The 22,881-nt window shown below is 38.6% G+C and overlaps 1 protein-coding gene across 1 annotated transcript in view; it reads right to left on the bottom strand.

Moving 5' to 3' along the window:
• Positions 1-22,881, bottom strand: part of LOC149191244 (Cleavage and polyadenylation specificity factor (CPSF) A subunit protein) — a 134,457-nt gene that overhangs the window by 11,082 nt on the left and 100,494 nt on the right. Inside the window, exon 13 of the mRNA XM_089404140.1 lies at positions 21,398-21,537. Coding sequence (XP_089260266.1) covers positions 21,398-21,537 — 140 coding nt within the window. The remainder of the gene's footprint in view (positions 1-21,397; positions 21,538-22,881) is intronic.

The raw sequence follows: 22,881 nt of genomic DNA, 5'->3' as shown, positions 1-22,881 counted from the left end.
GGTTTTATGGACCATACCAAATCAACAAAAAGATCAGCCAAGTAGCATACAGTTTAAGCCTTCCTGATAAAAGTCGTGTTCACAACGTTTTCCATGTATCCTACCTTAAAAAGGCACTTGGTGAACATCAATCAGCACAAACAACACTTCCATCTTTAGATGATGAAGGAAGGGTCATTCTAGAACCAGAAGGCATCATCTCCATCACGGAAAAGAAGTTGTGATCTCGAGTAATCAAAGAATACCTGATCGAGTGGAAGGACTTACCAAAAGAAGAACCTTCTTGGGAGACTGAAGTGTTTTGAAAACAACATCCATCGTTACGTATGCTTTGAGGACAAAGCATCTTTTCAAGAGGAAGGCAATGTTATGTAAAAATTAAGTATCTCTGTAATGATTAGTTAAATTAGGCAAAAGGGCATGATCTTTGCCAAGAGGCACCCGAGCAGTATTTAAGCCAAGGGCCTCCCACAATTGTATCCATCATTCAATCATTAATAAAATATATATTTTTGTCTGTAAATAAGCTTATTTGCAAAAAACTTAAATCAACCCTAGCAATGCTAACAATCAATGGTAATGTTAAATTCTTAAAGTAAAAGTTAACATTTCCTTTATCTTTCCTTTTTGCATTTTCTTTATCTTTCTATTACATTTTGATTTCCTTTACCTTTCCATTTTACATTTCCTTTCTTTCCTTTTTAGCCTTTACCTACATTTTAAACATTAACATTAATTGTTTCAGGATGTTTGAGAATGGTTCCAACCTTATCAAACTTCATATGGATAAAGTAGAATTTCATATCCCACTCAAAATTCAATAGACTTAACAGTTTTCAGGAATTTAGGATTGGTAGGATTGCAACATTTTCATTGAATTCCATCATGTATGAGGGTATGGGATTGCCATTTAATCAAGGGCATGAAGCCAGTCATGTACCTTGATGTTGATGGCATTGATTGTTGAATGCCTCTAATGTTGGTGGTATTGATTGTTGAACTACTCTGCCATGGTCTTAACAAAAATTTACCTTTCATTCAAACCAAAATAATTGGTTGGCCATGTTAAGCTTTTTTTACCATATTATAAGGTTGAGGACATGAATCCTTCACTCAAACCAAAATCATTGGTTAGACATGTTAAGCCTTCTCAATTTCTACCATATTATAAGGTTAAGGAACTCAAGTCCGAAGATTTTGAACTAGATGATGTTTACGTTGCTCTTGTTGATGATCTCATTTCTCATAATGGTGAATCAGTGATGAGTTTGATGTGTAATCATGTTGATCAGTGATTTGTAGTAGGCCAGTGGCTTGTAGCATTGTTTTTGGACTCTACGCCATTTAGAGCCTCATTGATTATGTGTTTTGTTGTTGATACATATTGCACTCGATGCCATTTTGATCTATTCACCCTTACATGATATATAGATGAGTAAACGCTGCATATTATGTCTCTAACAATTTGGAATCATGGTTTGAAATCTTAAATATATTTTTTAAATTAAAAACTAATTAATTATGTATATTTTTTCAATTCTAGTTCATTGAATCTGATTCAATCAGATTTCAATTAGAAACAAGGTAGGTGGACCAGTTCAAAACTTGGTTCCGTTTTTAAAACTATGATATAGAGGGAGGTGTAATAGTAAGTGTGCCACGAGGTCCCAATGGAGAAGGGTCAGTGAATCATCACTCTTGGGAGAAGGAAACCATCTACCATCCCTCCATTGGAGCTTCACTAATAGATAAATGTCTTTGGTAGTTGCTGAAATATTCAACCAATTGGCCTTAACTAGTCTATTTTGCTGATGAGTGTCCAACTAATCTGTAATCAAGGTAAGGTCTACCCTATGGTTGAGCTGACTTTAAATTCTCAAAGCAAGGTCATATTTAGCTTGGTTCAATTTTTCATAGCACCTAGCTGCCCAGTGATTTAATACAGATTCCCATCTTATTGGCCCTTAGTATAAGCCAGCTTGGTGTGGCCTTTATAGCATAGTATCACATTATTATGGTCTTTGAAGGTTCAACAATCAATACCACCAACATCAAGGTACATAAAGGGCTTCATGCTCTTGATTAAATTGCAATCCCATATCCTCATACATGATAGAATTCAATAAAAATGTGCAATCCTACCAATCCTAAAATCCCCAAAATTGATGAGTCTACTGAATTTTGAGTGGGATATGAAATTGTACTTTCTTTACGAAGTCCGATAAGGTTGGAATCACTCTCAAACATCCCAAAACAATTAATGATAGTGTTAAAAAATTAACTTTTAAGTAATGTTAAATTTCTGATACCAGATCTGATTTTATTTCCCTAGCAATTTCTTTTATAACCATAGAACGTTTCACCCAATAAAGTTTTTTTCTAAAAACTGTTGAAAATAAACACTGGTATTTTGCATTTAAATAAAATTTGCCGAGGAAAATAAATGGAAAATCAGTCACAAAGCACAGCAGAAAATTATACCAAAGTCTTCACTTTCTATCAATGTTGAAAAAATCAACATCGACAAAAAACGGCGAGGGTCTAGGAAACAACAACAAAGATCGGTAAACATTAAAAAATACAAAATATATTCATTTTTTCAAAATAATATACAAAAAAAACAGCAAAAATTTAAAATTACACTGGTATTTTAACTTTGAATAAAATTTGCCAAAGTAAATAAATGGAAATCAGTCACAAAACACAGCAGAAAATTATGCCAAAGTCTTCGCTTTCTATCAATGTTGAAAAACTCAACATCAGCAAAAAATCGGCAAACATTAAAAAATACAAAATATATTCATTTTTCAAAATCAGAAAAAATCCGCAAAAAAATAAAATTCAATCAAAAAAATCGAATATTTTAATTTTTATCAACACTGCTTTCTACTACTCGAGAAAAATTGGGCCCCAAAGGAAATCGATCCACAGAGAATACAGAGAAAATATAGCGATTTAAAACCCAGAAATAGCACCTCTTCAAAATTTTGGCCTGCTAGAAAAATTATACCCTTGGATATTTTTGGCCTCTGGAAAACCCAGCTCTTCCTCTTACAATTCTGCCTCTTCTTTTCCACCTGTACAACCTCCTGTGCACTAGAGAAATCAGGCTCTCCCTCCTAGGTTGTAAGGCCCCCTGCACAAGCCTGCACTGGAACACCACCTACTCACTCTCCAAGATCTCGACCCCTAAATTATTCTTGATGAAATCACCTTATTGCACACATTTCTTCTTATCTTCAGTTTTGAGTCTATCATTCACACTTCAAAGAATCGCTCTCCCAAGGATTCAATGTATCTTTTTCCTCTTCCTTAGGCTCCTTTTATAATTTCTTATTGAGCTAGATCTCAAATCCTAGATCTCGTAAGTGATGGATAGCTAGGATGAAATCCTAAGCCTCACTTGAGATCAAAGGTGGAGATTAGATCTAGATCACTTAAATAATTAAATTATTTATACTTCAAAACTTAGCTCAACAATCAACATTAATTAATAAATTAATTGATTTACTTTTCCTAAGTTAAACTTAGGAAGGAGATTGTAAACTCAATTACTCCTCATGAGCAAGAATCTAAATAGGCAATCTTATATCTTATGCATACTTGACACCTAGCCTATGCGAAGGCATTTGTCCGAACTGTTAACATCAACAAGTAAAAGGATAAAAAGGAAAATAAAGGAAATGTTAATGATTGAGTTAGGTTTTTTGTTTAGATTTAGGGTTGAGGAAGGGGAGGGTTGGTTTTAAAGCCAAGGTGGGTTGTTTTGAAAGGGAAACAACCAATGGTTTCCTCCAAAACCACATGAGAAATCACTACCTTTGGTCTCAGATTCCCCCAACACATGTGAGATCTGACTGGCCAATTAGGGCTAGTTTGTACTAGTTAGGCACTATTACCCACCAAAAAGTGGGTAACCCCTACGGAAAAAAGTTCTCCTACTTGGAAAGCCAATCAGCCAACAACCATATATGATCATACTTTTCCTACCATTGGCAAGAAACCAACAATCATGAGGCAAAGGTGTTTTTTAAGAAATGTTGCTAAAATCAATGGTTCATAATTGTAGACTCTAGACTAAACTACTGATGTTGTGGATTGAGGATGCATTCAAAAAGGTCGATCAGGTTGTTACCTTTTATTGTAAGAATGATTAATTTTCCTACCATTGGAATGAAACCAACAACTATGGGGCAAATGTGTTTTTATGAAATGTTGCTAAAATCAGTGGTTCACACAAGTGAAGGGACTGATCTGCTACATGGGAACACAGTCATGGAGCTAGGAACCCCTTGTTGTTACTATGATCCATTGAATCTATTTCCTTATGCTATGTAGATGCATTCAAGAATGAGAATAACATTTGTATAAGAAAGACAACGCCGCAAACTTGAAATCAACTTATAATGGATTGGAATCAAAGCTTGCATGCACAAAAAAAATTGTTCGATAAGACCCAAATTACAATTAGTAATGGTAATTTATAAAGTATGAACCATTTGTCATGGAAAGCAGCTAAATGAGGTCATAGTTCACCTATTTATAATGTAGATAGTGATCTTGGGAACACCATAGAGTGCACCTAGCAGTGCATGACCACACCAAGGAGTGGTCACAGGAGCACACAGTAACACCCTAGAATGATCACAAGAGTGCATATAGGTTTGCACGAGCGTTGGGAAGTGCTCCCAAAACTCCTAAGAGGTTTGCATGAGTGTTGTTACTATGATCCATTGAATCTATTTCCTTATGCTATGTAGAGGCATTCAAGAATGAGAATAACATTTGTAGAAGAAAGACAATGCCGCAAACTTGAAATCAACTTAATAATGAATTGGAATCAAAGCTTGCATGCACAAAAAAAATTGTTCGATAAGACCCAAATTACAATTAGTAATGGTAATTTATAAAGTATGAACCGTTTATCATGGAAAGAAGCTAAATGAGGTCATAGTTCACCTATTTATAATGTAGATAGTGATCTTGCATGACCACACCAAGGAGTGGTCACAGGAGCACACAGTAACAACCTAGAATGATCACAAGAGTGATCATAGGTTTGCACGATTGTTGGGAAGTGCTCCCAAAATTCCTAAGAGGTTTGCATGAGTGTTGTTACTATGATCCATTGAATCTATTTCCTTATGCTATGTAGAGACATTCAAGAATGAGAATAACATTTGTAGAAGAAAGACAATGCCACAAACTTGAAATCAACTTATAATGGATTGGAATCAAAGCTTGCATACACAAAAAAAAATTGTTCGATAAGACCCAAATTACAATTAGTAATGGTAATTTATAAAGTATTAGTAATGGTAATTTATAAAGTATGAACCGTTTGTCATGGAAAGCAGCTAAATGAGGTCATAGTTCACCTATTTATAATGTAGACAGTGATCATGGGAACACCATAGAGTGCACCTAGGAGTGCATGACCACACCAAGAGTGGTCACATGAGCACACAGTAACACACTAGAATGATCACAAGAGTGCACATAGGTTTGCACAAGTGTTGGGAAGTGCTCCCAAAATTCCTAAGAGGTGCACTCCCAACATTCCTGGGAAGCAAATATGTGCAAGGCGAGCTTGTGCTCCCAATCAGGAGCATTTTAGAAGCTGGTACACGAGAGCACTCCCATGGTGCTTCACCCAAAAGTATAGTTCCAAAGCAGGAGCAAGACTCTAGGGAACACTCCCCTACAAAATTGCACAAATGCATGACCAAGTATGCACATGAAATATGTAGTAATTGGCATAGCAATTAGAGTGCCTTTGAGGAAGGTTATAAAAATCAACTCTCAAATAGCCCACACAAAAGATGAGTGATGATTTTACACCAATACTAAACACATACCAATGGAACTTGGCAAGAGCACTTGCTGTAAATCACAGAAGTTACAATTCACAACAAAACCTTCATCCTAGAAAAGTTAAAACTGCACCTGTTTCTCTGTTCTTCAAATTTAATATTACAAGGAAACACAGTATAGAAACAACCCAACTACAAAGCATATCCAGGCCAGCAATCACTAGCATGCATCTGAAAACGGGCAAAACAAAAACTGGGAGCTCATTTAATAAGCACAAGTGCATCTTCCTTCTAAATAGATAAACTAGATATTTCTTGTATTGGGACCAAAAGACCTTCTGCTGACAAAAAGATTATGTATATATTTTCCACTTGCACAGGCCCATTGTTGCAAATACCTCCAATTTCTCCACCAAGTTCTTCACAATGCCAATTTTATCAAGTTTTTCAGGTTCAAGTTTATGCACACTGATTTTCAGATATTTACTGATTTTTACCAATATTTTCAAAATGTGCATCTCCTAACCCTCAGCAATAAATTCCCTAAAGCATCTTTACACATTAGCTATTCAATTTAATTGGTTGACCCACAAGCACCTACAAAGACCATCCCTCTATTACGTAGTGAGGTGGCTCTGGATCTGGAACTTGAATTTCGTATGATATAGAGGTGGCTACTTAAAGCTTAGAAGCTGTGACTGAGACTGTGTTTGAAACGGGCACTTCAGCTGGATACCCTACGGTTCAACAACCTATGCTACAAGCTTTCGAGCTGGCTTTGCTCCTGGATGTAATGATAGACCATCACTTAAAAATACTGGATCATAATGGGATGTCTAATACCTTTGTTTTCAAAATTCAGTTCAAGAACAGAGTGGGTGGGAATTAATACGCCCAGTCAGCAACATTGCCTGTTTATTATTTTGACTATTTACTCTGCAGTGGACAAAGCAATGGGGGAGCACCACTATAGGCGTAGCCTTAAGAGGATGGAGGTAGGTGAGGTATTCATCTGAAATGATATAGACCCACTCTGTTTTTAGAGGCAGCCTTATCCCCAAGGACCAAAACAGTATCCCACTGGATGCAAAGCTTATCCTGTGAACAGCTTGATTCATAGTATTGATATGTTAGATTTTGCGGACTAGAATCAGTACGCACACATGCACCAGATCTGGTAACAATCTCAAATTAACTAATTAACTGAAGCACACTGATGTGCCTAACCAGAAATAAATTTTGCACAGCAGACCTTATAAAACCAGTAATCAGATCATGCACAGTAAATACAAAATTTCAGCCCAAAACACAATTCTAATTAGTCCTTCACAAGAATCTAGGGCTCCCATACCAGTGAAAATGGCCCTTTTACAATGCTCAGTAAAATGCCAAATCGCAAGGGAAAACTTACACAGAAAAAACTTTGTTTTGACCCACAGAAAATTACTGAGAGAAATAATAGCTAAGGGGGAACCTGTAACTCAGCTCCCTGGAGATTATGGCTGCCTGGAAACTCAAATGCTGAACTGGAATCGGCCGCAAGACAAACTTGGCCTCCTTGGAGTGCTCTCAGTCCTCTCTCCTTGCTCACATCCTCTCTGGCAATAGTACGGCCTGCGCATCTGTCAAATCGGCCCAAGTCAATAACTCGGCCTCCACAACAAATCACCCCCTCAGCTCGGTCCTCTTCCTTCTTGCCTTCCCTTGGATTTCTCCAAAATCCTCCCCCAACAATTCCTCCTCAATCTTCTCCAGTCAACTATCGCGGCCCTCTCTCAGCCCTCTCGGCCCTCTATAGGCCTTCTTGGCCTTCCATACGCCCTCTCGGCCTTCTGCTCCACAAGATGTTGTCTTGCCAACCACCTTCCACAAGCCCTCTCTGCTTTCAACAAGCCCTCTTGGCCCTCTTTGCCAACAACAGGCCATCTTGGCCCTCTTTATTGTCAATAGGCCCTATCAGCACTCTCGGCCCTCCACAAGCCCTCTTGGCCCACTATAAGTCTAAGGCCTACTCGACCTTCTCCTCACAAGATGCTCTCTTGCCGACCACAAGAATGAATCACTCACCCTTGTAATTATACTTTTCCAAAGGGTGCAATACCATGGGTCTATGGGTGCAAATCCCCATCACTTAGCCCACTTGCCCCACATGTGAGAATACTCTCGATGCTACCCAAAACATCAACACTCCTCTTAGCGAGGGATGTATTCTCACAACACCACCTAGAAGTGGCTCTGCCTTCGAACCTGGAACACATTTCCACCCTTGATCTACTACCACGGCTGCTCCATGACACAAAAGCAATTCCCATTGTATGACAAGGACGCTTCTTTGAAGACACCCTACTCCTAGAAGCCTCTAGCTCTTGAGCATCCTGCATGACCATATTGTACTATAACTTCCCAAACCTAAAGGTTGTCTTCCTCTAAGTTGTTGGCTCCCTTTGAGCTTGTTGGCTCCCTCTAACCATCTCAGTCTTGCCTTCTTGACCCCTCTCCTATCACAGGAATAGATCTGGCCCTTAGCCCTTCCAAGCTCAGATCTCTTCGCAAGACCTTCACACCTAGATCATAATCTCTTGTGTTGATCTCCTCTCAAGATCCTAGTACATATAATGAATGAATATCTCATCCATTTCTCTTTGTCTACGCACTAGGCTACAAATGTCCACAACTCCTCATATGAACAATCTACTCCATGTCTCTCTAGGCCTGTTGATCCTAGCCTTCACATCCCATAAAAGCAATCTACCATACTTAGCCAACTCTCTTAGCACTCTCTTGGAATGGTTCTTCAAAATACCGTTGCTACATGCAACAGTTCCCTCTCAGAGTTCTCACTTGTGCAAATCCCAGATCCAACTTCCCTTAGCCAACTCTCTTAGCACTCTCGAATGGTTCTTCAAAATGACGTTGCTACATGCAACGGTTCCCTCTCAGAGTTCTCACTTGTGCAAATCCCATATCCAACTTCCCTTCTCAAAGACCATGCTCTGATATTGTTAACCAGCAAAATAGGTAACCCCATAAGAGAAAACTTTTCTCCTGCATTTAACAACCATTGGCCCCTGACAGCCACCATTAGCTAATGATATGCCATTTATCTCTGCCACTTGCATTAACCATTTGGTTCTCACCCGTCCGGGCTAAGCATATGGACGAAGGTGGCCTTCCACTCAAAAGGCACATTGGTCAATTTGTAATCAGGGCCTCATACTTTTTTGTTTTGGGCATTTAGTATGGATTATGGGGTGATATGGAAGATTGACCGACTTTGACCATGATTTTGTTCTCTCACCTTACTTGGTGGGTTAATCTTTGATCCCAGTCCTATGGAACCTCCCTTAAAGCCCTATCGGTATAGAGGGGCACTACTTGTAAAGACTTGACTGAGAGATAATAGTTCCATCTTCCCATATATCATACTTAACACCTTTCATATTACATTACAAGACATATCTCACCTCCGTTCTTCAGGTTGAACTTGTCATTAGTTCTTTGAGACTTGGCACACATATGTCCACATACTTGGGTAGGGCCTAGAAACTCTGCCCTAGGAGATTAATGCAGCTAAAAGAAACAGAAAAAAGCATATCATGGCCACAACAAAATAAAAGAAAGGAAAAACAAAATGCAAAAGATGGCAAGGGACATAAAGATTAGCATGTGGGCAAAATCCTAGCATGAGCTCTACCTCACTCATTATGGCCATCACCTGGTTCCTGAGCATTTATTGCTCCATTACATCAAAGGAGGGAACCCTTGCATGTCCCAAGCCCAATGAGCCATAAACCGACTCATCCTAAGGGGTAATACCACTGCTACATCATACAAAGAAAGCTCTAACCCTTGAGCTATAAGCAGTAATACAAAGAAATATCAAGAAGAAGTAAAAGGCGCACAAGAGAGGTGGAAAAAGGCCAAGTTGGTAACTAATGAATCCACAAATGCTCCCTCCTTACATCTATACACTCAGGATGTGGGCACCCCCATTAGTTGATCCCTTTGACCATGGCACTTGGCCATGAAGACTTATCGCCTCCATTTCATTGGATGATGTGAGCCCTAGAGAGCTTACGGCTCACACGTGTGGGCTAATTGAGGCATATTTCAAAAAGCTAATGGGTTGCTTGCTATGTTGCAGGAAACGTGGGGGGAGGTGCGTTTTCGGCCGGAAACGGGGGCGAAACGCGGAAATGCGTTTGGTACGGCCGTGAAACGCGTTTCCGGCCGTACTGCCACGTTTCCCGAAACGGAAACGTGGCCAGTACGGCCGGAAACGCGTTTCACGGCCGTATAGCCCACGTTTCCCCAAAAACTTGTGTTTTTTTTTTGTTTTTTTTTTATTTTTTTTTTAATTTGTTTTTTAATTTTTTTTAGGCTGTCTAGTGAGTTCTAGAACCCTGTTTAAACTTTAAACTTATAAAAGAGAAGTTTGTCTCATTCTCTCATCACACTATTCAGCAAGTCGTTTCTCTTGGAGACTGGCAGTTGTTTAAGCTAGGGTGTTTTGAGCAGTGAGCAAAGTAGATTTCAGCAACAGGAGAAAGAGATTTCAGCAGCCACAGATTTGGCTCAGCTACAACCATATTTCTCTTCTCTTTTCTGGCATTTTGGGGTAGTTTCAGCCACAGAAAATTAATTTGGGTAAGCCACATTTATTCTGTTAGTTTTTTCTTACTATTTCTTCAATTTTTCTAGGGTTTATGCAGCCAGAAATATGAAAAACGTTTTTTATTTATGGATTTGTTTTTTAAATTTATTTTTGCAGCAGATTTGGGTCAGCTACAACCATATTTCTCCTCTTTTCTGGCATTTTAGGGTAGTTTCATCCACAGAAAATTAATTTGGGTAAGCCACATTCATTTTGTTAGTTTTTTCTTACTATTTCTTCAATTTTTCTAGGGTTTATGCAGCTAGAAATATGAAAGACGTTTTTTATTTATAGATTTGTTTTTTAAATTTATTTTTGCAGCAATGGCTTCCAGCCAAAGTGCAGCTGCAAGTTCAAGCCCTAGGGCCAACCCAAGGGCTGAATATTATCCTCTTTGGAGGCATGTGACGAAGCTTCAAAGATGTGGAGGTGGTGGCTCATGGGAATGGCGATGCAATCTTTGCAATAATACGTACAAGGGCTCCTACCCAAGAGTGAAGGCACATCTATTGCATGGAGGAGGACAGGGGGTTTCAGGTTGCACAAAAACAGCAGATCCATTGGCAAGGAGGGCATATCAAAGAGAGCAAGATGAGGCGGATGGTACTAAGAGAAGGCATGATGACCTTACTCAAGCTCCATCTAACATTGGGCCAAGGATTGTCACTGAAGCAAGAAAGAGGAGAGATGGTCACACTCAACAACATGAACAACCAGCACCCAAAAATACCAGAGGCCCAGGGGCATCCCCTTCAGTTCAGGATAGCATAATTGCTAGATTAGTGAATGTGCAAGCAAGAGAAGAAGCTGATTCCAAAGTGGCTAGGTGCATTTATGCATGTGGTATCCCATTCAATGTTGTTCGCTCTCCTTACTGGCAAGATATGATATGGGCAGTTAACAAAGCTCCTCAAGGGTACAAGGGGCCCAACTATGAGAAAGTCAGAACCCAGCGTCTTAAAAATGAGAAGGACCTTGTGGAGGAAATTTTAGCTCCAATTCATTCTTCCTGGAGTAGCTCTGGAGTTACCATAGTCTCAGATGGTTGGACAGATATAAGGTGCAAACCATTGATAAATAGGATTGCCACTTCCCCCAAAGGAGCAATGTTTATCAAGGCAGAAGACTGCTCAGGAGAGGTGAAAGATGCACAGTTCATTGCTGATGTTATTATAAAAGTTATTGAACAAATAGGGCCTAACAAGGTGGTGCAAGTTGTCACGGATAATGCACCAGTTTGCAAAGCTGCAGGTTTAATTATTGAGGGGAGGTATGACCACATCTTTTGGACACCATGCATTGTCCATAATCTGATCTTAGAGGAGATCGACAACAAAGTTTCCTGGATAAAGGAACTCACAGGGGAAGCAAGGGAGATTATCAAATTCATCACCAACCACCACCAGTCTCAGGCCATATTTCGAGAGTACTCCAAATTGGAGTTGTTAAAAGTTGTTGAGACAAGATATGCCTCAAACTTCGTGATGTTGCGCCGCCTTGTTGAGGTTAAGCATGCATTAGTTTCTATGGTGGTGAGTCAACTTTGGATTGAGTGGAGACAAGCAGATTCAGAGCGGGGATCTATGGTGCGTAGATTGTGCCTTGATGAGGATTGGTGGAGCAAGGTAGATTTCTTGCTAAAGTTCACAACCCCTGCATTTGAGCTTCTCCGGAGTGCTGATACTGACCAACCTTTCTTGGGAGAGGTATATGATGGCATGGATTCCATGGTTGAGAAAACTATGGAAATCATTTCGCAAGAGTCTCCACAACTTTTGTTTGTTGATGATCATTTTGCTGGTTTGATCAAGAAAATCATTGTTGATAGGTGGAACAATTTCAATACTCCATTGCACACTTTAGCACATGCTTTGAACCCCAAATTTTATGATGAGGAGCTTATTGCTCAAAGCAATGGGAAGAGGAAGGCACCCCATAAGGATAGAGAGGTGGCTAATGGGGTGAAAAAGGCCCTTATGAGAATGTTTCCTTCTCATCTACATAGGGAGGTAAAGGAGTAATTTGCCAGTTTTGCTGCAGGAATAGATGATTATGCAGATATATCAGCGTTGGAGGAGAGAAGCACCATGAATCCAGTTAGGTGGTGGATTTGTCATGGAGCAAATGGTGTACATTTGCAAAACCTTGCCATTCGTATTCTTTCACAAGTGGCAAGCTCTTCATCAGCAGAAAGGAATTGGAGCACTTATGGTTTTATTCATTCTGTGAAGCGCAATAGGTTGGGCTCACAGAAAGCAGAGGATCTTGTTTATGTGCACTCCAACCTTCGCCTTGCATCTCGTAGGGGTCCAGAATACAACAGTGGTCCTTCTAAAGAATGGGATGTGGATGCAGAAAATCCTGATTTTGAGCTCTCTCTTGCTGCCCTGAATATTGAGGCCGAATCTGGAAGTGGAATTGTTGCATCATCTTCTTCAGCACCACCATCCAACGTTGAGCATTGTGCTGCTTCTATTTTTGATGAGGATTGTTATGATGAGGATTAGTCTTTTGTCTCTATAGTTCTTGCAGCCTTATAGTCTTTGTTGTACTTGCAGCCTCATATACTAATATAAATAAAGGCTGATTTTGAGATTTTGCCCTTGGATATATAATAAAGGTTGCTTTGGGATTTTCCTATATTTTTATTTTCATTATGTGATCATTCATGACTCATGAGTAAATGTGATGTAAAGTTAATCTTAATGTTTAAATGTAATAAATTATAATGTATCATTAATGCTTTATGATTGCACATATATATAATAATTTTTAAATATTTTTAATATATATATATATATATATATATATATATATATATATATATTCGCGTTTCCCCATTTCCTAAATTTGGGGAGGTCGCGTTTCGTATCCCTTCCCGTTTCGGAAACACGTTTCCGTTTCCCCGTTTCGTGCAACTTAGGTTGCTTGTAACCCAAGCATGTTAGACATCAAACTTGTTTTAGGGGTTTTATTAGGCTAATTATTGGTCCTACTACTCATATAAATAAAGGAGAGGCACATTGTGTTAGTTCATCATCACTTGTCATATAATTTCGGCCTTCTTCGATTCTTGTGGAGATGTGACTCTATGGTGTATTTTGGCATATTGGAGCTATTTCGTGGCATTGGAGATGTTACTTTGGATCATTAAACGATTGTTCATGCATTTTTTCTTGTATGTAAACCTTGTATTTGAGAAATCTTTGTTATTGTGTCTAATGTATGGAATGAATTGTTATCTAGGGTGTTTCTATTGTGTTATTTATTATTGATAAAGATCAATAGTATAGAATCTAGATAATGACAATGTATGCATTACTTGTGTATGAAATGTGAATGACAATCCCCTTGGTGTATCTTTGGAATAGCTTTCCGAAGTGACCTTGATCCCCCACAAAAGTAATAGCTAGGGCTTCAAAATTCCCTTACCAAGATTTAGCTAATCTTTCACCCCCATAGACTCCATCATCCCAAGGACTAGGCATTGGCCTCTTCATTTGGTGATCACTCACAAATTTAACCATAAATTTCATTTCTCTCTTTTATGATTTCGTCCCTCCTAAGGTTAAGCCGCTAGCTAGGGCTATGGCACTAGTTGACCTAGAGTGGGAATTTGGCCTTGTGGAAGGATTCAACATTAGAAGGAATCTTGATTGCCTCAAAACTAGGTTGCACAAAACGGGGAAACGGGTACGAGTTTCCAAAACGGGAAGCGATACGAAATGCGACCTCCCCAAATTTTGGAAACGGGGAAACACGAATATATATATATATATATATATATATAGGACATTTAAGAAATATGTGCAATCACAAAGCATATATGATACATTCTAATTTATTACATTATGATAAAATTGTCAATCACCTGTTAGGCCGAGAATACAACCTTCTTTTTGGTTCAATTTCCTCACCATATGACCTTGTCAATGCATAAACTATAAGTCTCTAAATTTACATCACATTTACTCATGAATGATCACATAATGAAAATAGAAATATCCAAAATCAGCCACGAGAAATTTCTAATTTCTTGTCTCGTGCTTGATTGGGAGTCTCCTCCTACATAGTCGAACGACCTTAGTGCACTTGATTAAATACAAGTTTCATACCCTAGTACCCTACATGCTCTTCATTATTGGGAGTCTCCCCTGCATAGAGGGCTTGGTTCTCTTGATTAAATACAAGTTTCATACCCTAGTACATGATAAAATCCAATGGAAACATTGCAATCCCCCCAATCTTGAAATCCTAAAAAACAGATAAGTCTGCTGGATTTTGAGTGAGATCTAAAATTCTACTTTCTCCATATGAAATCCAATGAGGGCGAAACCACTCTCAACATCTTGAGTCATTTCATGGTAATGTTAAAAATTTAAGTAAAAGTGATATTCTCCCTTATTTTTATCACTTTTACTTTAAGAATTTAACATTACCATGAACTGCATATGCCTCAAACTTCCTGATGAACTGCATATCAACACTAGGGCAAAAGTTCACTTTTATAACTTTAGACAGGCATCTAGAAGCAACTAGAAGTCACTAGGATAACCTAAAAATAAATTAGAAAACAAATTAAAAAAAAAAAAAAAAAAAAACACAAGTAAAAAGCTGAAACGTGAGTCATACGGCCCTGAAACACGTTTCAGGCCGTACTGGCCACGTTTTAGTTTTGTGAAACGTGACAGTACAACGTGAAACGCGTTTCATGGCCGTACCACACATGTTTCAGCGTTTCGTACTCGTTTCTGTACAGAAACGCCCCCTTGCCCTACGTTTCCTGCAACATAGCCTCAAAATCAACTCCCTTTAGTGGCTAATCTATACATTTAACAGCTTATTTCTCTTTCCCTAGCTAGATTTTGCCTTAGGAAACTCTAGTTTGCCCTAGGCTTCAACTTGGGGGCTTGTTAAAAGTTTCTTGGTCCATATTCATGATTGGGAAACATTTCCTTAGCCTCTTAATTCTAGGCTAATCCATTTGCCCTGCTATCTCTCAAGCCCTAGATCAATTGTGCCCTAAATAGGCCTTATAAGAAGATGCATGTTGTCTTTCCTAGTTTGTTGAGCCTTGTACCTAAGTATAGTTGTCGTCGATAAGCCTCTCTTGTCTCCTTGATCCTTGTATTTGACATACCCTTAAGTGACCTATTTAAAGGGAAGCCTCCTAGTGGTGAAAGTCCACGAAGAGCATGCGGTAGTTGTTGTGGTGATAGTGGGCCACGCATCATTCTTGTCCCATAGACTAGTTTTTTCCTTGTAAGTTACTCCATACAAGGCCTACTAAATTTTGAGGCAATAGATACCATGTTCGAATTTTGGGCACTGGACTCAATGCACACCCACACACACACACCAGATCTAGTAACAATGTCAAATTAGCTAATTAACTAAAACACATTGATGTGCCTAACCAGAAACAAATTTTGCATAGCGGAACTTATAAAACCAACAAATATATCATGCACTATAAACATAAAATTTCAGCCCAAAACACAATTCTTATTAATACTTCAAGAAGAATCCAGAGCTCGCAAAATTTGGGAAATGGCACTTTTGCAATGCTCAGTAAAATGCCTAATCAAAAGGGAAAAATTACACAAAAAAAACCCTTGTTTGACCCACAAAAAATTACTCAAAGAAATCATAGTCGAAGGTGAGCTTGTAACTCAACCTCTTATAGAGTATGGTTGCCCGAAAACTTAAATGCTAAACTGGAATCGGCCCCAAGACAAACTCGACCTCCTTGGAATGCTCTCGGCCCTCTCTCCCTTCACACAACCTCTCTGGAAATCATACAGCTTACACGCCTGTCAAATCGGCCCAAGGAATTAACTCAACCTCCACAACAAAGCGGCCCCTCAATTCGATCCTTCTCTTCCTACTCGGCTTCCCTTGAATTTCTCTTAAATATCCCCCAACATTTCCTCTGAAGTAAAAAGACTTCTGATACGCAGAAATATATGTATAAATATTTTATTAAAATGATGAATTGACAGATGATGAATGATTACAATGGGGTTCCTAGCTTATATACCGCCATGGGCACCCTTTGGGAAAGGGCATGATCTTATGATCGTGCCCTTTCGTCTAACTAAACCTAAAATTAAATAATAAACCTAAAATTAACTAATTAACTAATTTTTTACATAACATTGCCTTCCTCTCGAAAGAATGCTTTGTCCTCAAAGCATACGCAACGATGGATGTTGTTGACAAAATGCTTCATTCTCCCAAGAAGCGTCTTCTTCGGTAAGTCCTTCCACTTGATCAGATATTCCAAGATGATCAAGGTCCCACACTTTAAAAGGTCTTGGATTAATCTCTCAATTTCCATTTTTTGGTGATGTGGATATCGATATGGCTTGATGTTGACGGGGTCTAATCTTGCCTTGACTTCTATTGTATGCTCAATTTCCCTATTAGGCAGCATCTTCATAGGTAGGTCTTGAATTACTTTTTCATGATTCCGAATTAGATCTTGTATCTCTGGTGACTCTTCACTGGTCATATTTGCAGATAACATTTCTAACTGATGACATTGTACTACATAAGCAAGTGCTCCCTTTCGAATCATCTTCATCATCTAAGATGATGATACAATTTGATTTTCTGGTGCTTGGAATCCGTGTAATTTGTACTTCTGACCTCCCCATTTGAATTTTATAAATTGTACTTGGTGGTTGGCGGCATAAGTACCTAAAGTTCGTAACCACTGGACACCTAAGACTACATCTACTCCTCCTAACGGTACTGTGAAGAACAGCGACTCTAAATTAAAGTATTGAATCTACGAATTGACCTTATGGCATTTCCCCACCTTTTTAATCTTCTTACCGTTAGCTACCATCACTTTCACGTTTGGTAAGGGAAATGAAAAAATATTGTGTCTCTTTGCCACGGTTGCATCTAAAAAATTGTGTGTGCTACCAGAGTCGATGAGAACCACTACGTTGTTCTTCTTTATGTGTCCTTTTAACTTTAAGGTCTGTGGTTGTGATATACCTGTCATAGCAGATAGTGACACTTGCGGAATACTTCCGTCATCTAATTCTGGTGAGAATTCTGGGGCATCTTTTGTTTCTTCTATGTCATAATCTTCATTGTTTGAATCATTAGTTGCTTCACAATTATATAGGTTCTTTGGTTCTTTTCCTTTAGCACATCTATGTTTGGGGTCCCACTTCTCACCACAGCGTTTACATTTACCCTCTTTTATCCTTTGCATTTCCATATTAGATTTTTCATCTTCACGACGATGTGGTGGAATATCTCGTATTATTTGAGTCCACATACTGGGGTATCCTTCGTCTTGAATATGTTTTTCCGCTTTTGACCAAAATATTGGTTCGGATTTCTTTTCGGTTGTTTTTGCTTTCCGTCTTGCTACTTCTATTGATGTAATGTCATGCATCTCAAGTTCTGCTTGTTAGACGAGATTCTGATAACCCAGGTACTTGTGTTACTAAGGTCTCCCATTCTTGAGTGTATTCGTCCACACTTCCTTTTTGTCGTAATTTGATGAGTTTTGAAAAGAAATCTTCTTCCTTTACACCTTGGAATCTTTTAAAGAATGCGTCTTTAAATTTCCTCCAGCTAATGACATGTGTTGTCTTTTTCCACCACATATACCAGTTATATGCTTCTCCTTCCATTTTCATGGATGCATGCCTGAGCTTTTCATCATTGTCATTGATGTCATATATCTCAAAGTATTCTTCTGCTTTATTTATCCATGCAACATTGTTTTTTTTGTTTCCATCGAATTTAGGCATCTCGACTTTTGCCCTTCGCTGGTATGTTGCTAATGGTTGAGCGAAAAAAGGGTGTTGATTGGTAAAGTTATCCCAGAGTTGCTTGTTTGTAAAAGATGTGTTACTCACTTCTTGGTGGGGTGTCGCTAATTCTCTTGGGGATTCAACTTTTTCATGAGAGTCTGTTGACTTTGTTGAATCTGATGAGATGTGTTCTTGATTCTCTTCATTTTCTTTTAGTAGTTGTTCGGGTGTACAATTCATCTTTTTACACAGAAGTTTCAGCATTGTTAAGACATCTCTGATGTTTACTTTTGTTTGGACATGTTGATTTTCCATCTTTATTTCTATTTGATTTGTCGTATCGTGAAGATTTTTTATTTCGTTAGCTTGCTCCCCAAGCTTGATCTGGAATTCATTTAATCTTTCACTGACCTCGTCGTGGTTGTTATTTATCTTATGCTCCGCATCCAACAATTTTTTTTGAAAATCCGCCATTGTCATTGTCGACATCGAGCGGGTTTGTGAAGGCGTGTATTTATCTGCCAACTTAAATAATTTTATTTTTTTAAATAATAATCAAAAAAATATTATTAAATTAATAATAGTTTTTTTTAAATTAATTAATTAAAATATTATTTTAATTAATTAATATTATTCACATATATGTAATAATTTTTTTTATTATTATATAGTTTTAATTCTATATAATTAAATTAATTGCATATAATGTGATACGTAATACTTTTTTTAAATTAATCGAATGAAATGTATAGTCACGTCCAACAGAAAAGTCACGTTCCGTTTGACTGTTCACCCTTTCTCGTCCGACAGGGATACTAACCGCACAGAATAATACCGCAGATAAAATACCGTGATCAGTGATTTCAGTGAGTCGATCAGTGATTTCAGTATTATTCTAATTTCAGTGATTTCAGTGTTATACCGCACATAAAATACCGTGAATACTACCGTAGTTAATAATAAAACGAGAGCTTACCGCATATGTTATCGCAGATAAAAAAAGGGACGCCGAAACTTCAGCGTTATCACCGCAGACAAAATACAGGACTTTCTGAACCGTATCCCGCAGAACCCACGCAATGGAACCGTCGGTACGACGCAGGCTTCCCATTGACTCAGCATGTCACTCCAGGCGAAATACGCATAGCCCCACACGCCTATTGTTTTATGGAAGACCCGTGGGGGCCAAATGGCCAGCAAAATTTTGTGGGTGTCACCAGTCTAAAGCTGGCTCTGATACCAGATGAAGTAAAAAGACTTCTGATACGCAGAAATATATGTATAAATATTTTATTAAAATGATGAATTGACAGATGATGAATGATTACAATGGGGTTCTTCTCTTATATACCGCCATGGGCACCCTTTGGGAAAGGGCATGATCTTATGATCGTGCCCTTTCGTCTAACTAAACCTAAAATTAACTAATTAACTAATTTTTTTACATAACATCCTCCTCAATCTTCTTCAATCAACTAGAGCCTCTCATCCCTCCATAGGCCCTCTCAACCCTCCACGGGCTCTTTCAGCCCTCTACAGGCCCACTCGGCCCTCTCGGCCTTCCACGGGTCTGAGGCCTACTCATCCTCTCCACAAGATGCTCTCTTGCCAAACGCCACAAGCCCTCTCATGCCTCCGCAAGTCTAAGACTTATTCGACCTTCTCATTCACAAGATACTCGCTGCCAACCAGATTCCATAGGCCCTCTCGGCCATCAAGGAGTCTGAGACCTACTCGGCCTTCTCCTCCACAAGATGCTCTCTTGCTAACCACAGGCCCTCTCTGCCAACAACAAGCCCTCTCAACCCTCTTTGCCAACAACAAGCCCTCTCATCCTCTTTGTTGTCAACAAGCCCTCTCAGCTATCCACAAGGCCTGCTCAGCCCTCTTTGCCGTCAACCAGCCCTCTCAGCACTCCACAAGCCCTGCTCAGCCCTCTTTGTCATCAACAAGCCCTCCACAAGCCCTACTCAGCCCTTTCAGCCCACGCAGCCCTCCACAAACCCTCTCAATCCTCCACAAACCCTCTCGACCCTTGACAAGCCCTCTCAATCCTCTACAGATCTGAGGCCTACTCGACCTTCTCCTCACAAGATGCTTTCTTGTCGACCACAAGAATGAATCACTCACATTTGTACTTTTCCAAAGGGTGCAATACCATGTGTTAACAAAATACCACGGGTCTATAGTTGCAACTTGCAACGCCCCATCACTTAGCCCGCTTGCACCACATGAGAAAATACTCCCAATGCTACCCAAAGCATCAACAGTGTGCCTCTTGTTTTCTAAGAGAAGGCTAGACACTATTTTTTTTCTCATCCACCAATTGGGATTTTATAAGCAATATTATAATGCCCAAGCAACAATTTTGTTTAATGTTATTTGGGTGATTTTGGTAGTGGGTTTCACCCAGTTTTGAGCTAGCTAGTGGTGCCAGCTTAGCATCTTTCCTTTTTGTATAAAATGCCCATCATGTACATAATTTGCTTGTAATACATTTATCATCAAAGGAACATTTTATTCAAAAAATGTCAAGGTCTTCAGTTGTAATGGGATATCTACAAGCTCTAAGTAGCGTATTGCAGAATAGAACACCAAAGAAATACTTGGTGAAATTGACCTGTTGCCAGAAACATCTCTGGAGCCATGCAATGGTATAGGCCTAAGATATATGAATCAATCTTTTGGAAAGTCGGAGCCTGTTAAACTGGATATATTTTTACAAATTTTGATTCCTCAACCAAATTGGAACAAATTTACAGAAAAAAGAATAGAAATAGTATTTTCTACTTTGAAAAAAAGAATAGAAATGGTCCTGAGGATGAACCACATTAGATGGTTGAAAACATCGACCAACAACTAATAATGTGATTAATCTGAAATACATTCTCAATAATGATATGGATCAAAGAAGTCTAAAATCTAAGTCTTCATCAAATTGATAAGTATCTTCTTGGTTCTTGTCATATCAATCTTGCTGTGCAGAAAGTAGATATTGTCTAATATAATCCAACACCACTTTAGCTTATTGTTCAAACTAACAGAAAATTAGACCTGATGCTATTTTTTGACAGAAGCAAAACAGATAATTCCTTCCTGGTATATTCCTTTTAAATAACTTGATAAGAGATTTGAACCATCAGCATTACCTGTTTAATTGAATGAAGATTACCACACTGCCAAGAAGAGTACTAGCCACAACTGCATTATCTGCACCAGCTAACAGGATCTCATTTCTACTATAAGCCTTCATCCCATCATCCATTGGAAGTTTGTATGAAAATGACCCCTTCATAACACAAGCATATAATTCTTAATATATTAAGATAATTGCAAAATAAAATGAAATTTTATATTATTGTGTACCCACCTAAAAAATAAAATTTCAAACAATCAACAAAGAAGAAATTTCTAGAGATCCATAAGAATGTGTCAGCCAACCCATAAAGAATCATGTAATCATTTCCCTACCTAAATATGTTCACATTTATGATATCCCAAAGAACAATTATTGAGAGTCTGGACTGTTAGAACTTTTCACCCCCGAATTCTTATCACTACGCTAAATTATATTCATAACGAAGAACAAGCTTAAGTAGATATGACAACTAACAAGACTCCAAATCTCTTACGAAGATATGGATTTGCAAGATTTTTTTTTAAATCCAGGATCCCAATAAGGTAGGGAAACAGCAAGTACCAAACAAAATATAAAAAATGTTTTTATAATTTAATACGCACACACACACACAAGGAGTAAAGAATTAAATCCCTACAAATATTTAAACCCACAGGTAAGAACGGGTCATAAGGACAAACAGGTAAACTTCATCAAACCCTCGGCCTTTACCCTTACCCCTCGGGTTTAGTACTAGACCCTATTACCCTTATAAGACCCGCAGGTTTAATACAACACCCCTATCGGACCCCTATAAGACCCTTCGGGCAGCAAAACATTTAAACTGTCCAAAAATTCAAATTTTTTTTAATTTTTTTTCTTTTTTGGAGATGAGGTGGAGGAAAAGGGAAATTGGAGGGAAAAAAACTTTATAAGCACCTCTCTCCCTTCTATTTCTCATTCACTTGTCATTTGAGTGTTTGGCTAATTTGTGTGAGTGAGAGTGAAGCTAAAAGAGCATGAAGGAGCTGTTGGAGGAGGCTAAAGGAGGCTTCACCGGATCAGACTAAGCTTCAGGTAGGCTTCATTAACCTAGTTAGAATGTTTTCAATGTATTTATTTATTTTTATTTTTTTATGTTTGCAATTTTTTTTTATTGGGAATGCCTGTGGGTGAGAAACTCAGCTACACAAGGCCGTTGTGTGGCTGAGAAAATCAGCCACAGGAAAATCAGCCACCTGTGGCTGATTTTCTCAGCCACACAGCGGCCCTATGTGGCTGAGTTTCTCAGCCACACAACCAAAAAAAATTGCAAATTAAAAAAATATTCAAAACCAAAAAAAAAAAAACCATGCCACCAAAGGGTTTCAGACAGTCTCGTGATTCGGCATGGGCACATGGTCAACGACTCATTCCCGGTAATGACCACAATATCAAGTGCAATTATTGCAATGCCACAATGTATGCAGGCATAAACAAGCTGAAATACCACCTAGCCAGAATTCCTGGGCATGG

The sequence above is a fragment of the Pinus tabuliformis genome, chromosome 2_2 (genome assembly GCF_031772625.1).
Source record: "Pinus tabuliformis cultivar Carrire ecotype Pingquan chromosome 2_2, CPIR1, whole genome shotgun sequence".
Classification (NCBI taxonomy): domain Eukaryota; kingdom Viridiplantae; phylum Streptophyta; class Pinopsida; order Pinales; family Pinaceae; genus Pinus; species Pinus tabuliformis.
This window is presented reverse-complemented; position numbering and strand designations above follow the sequence as displayed.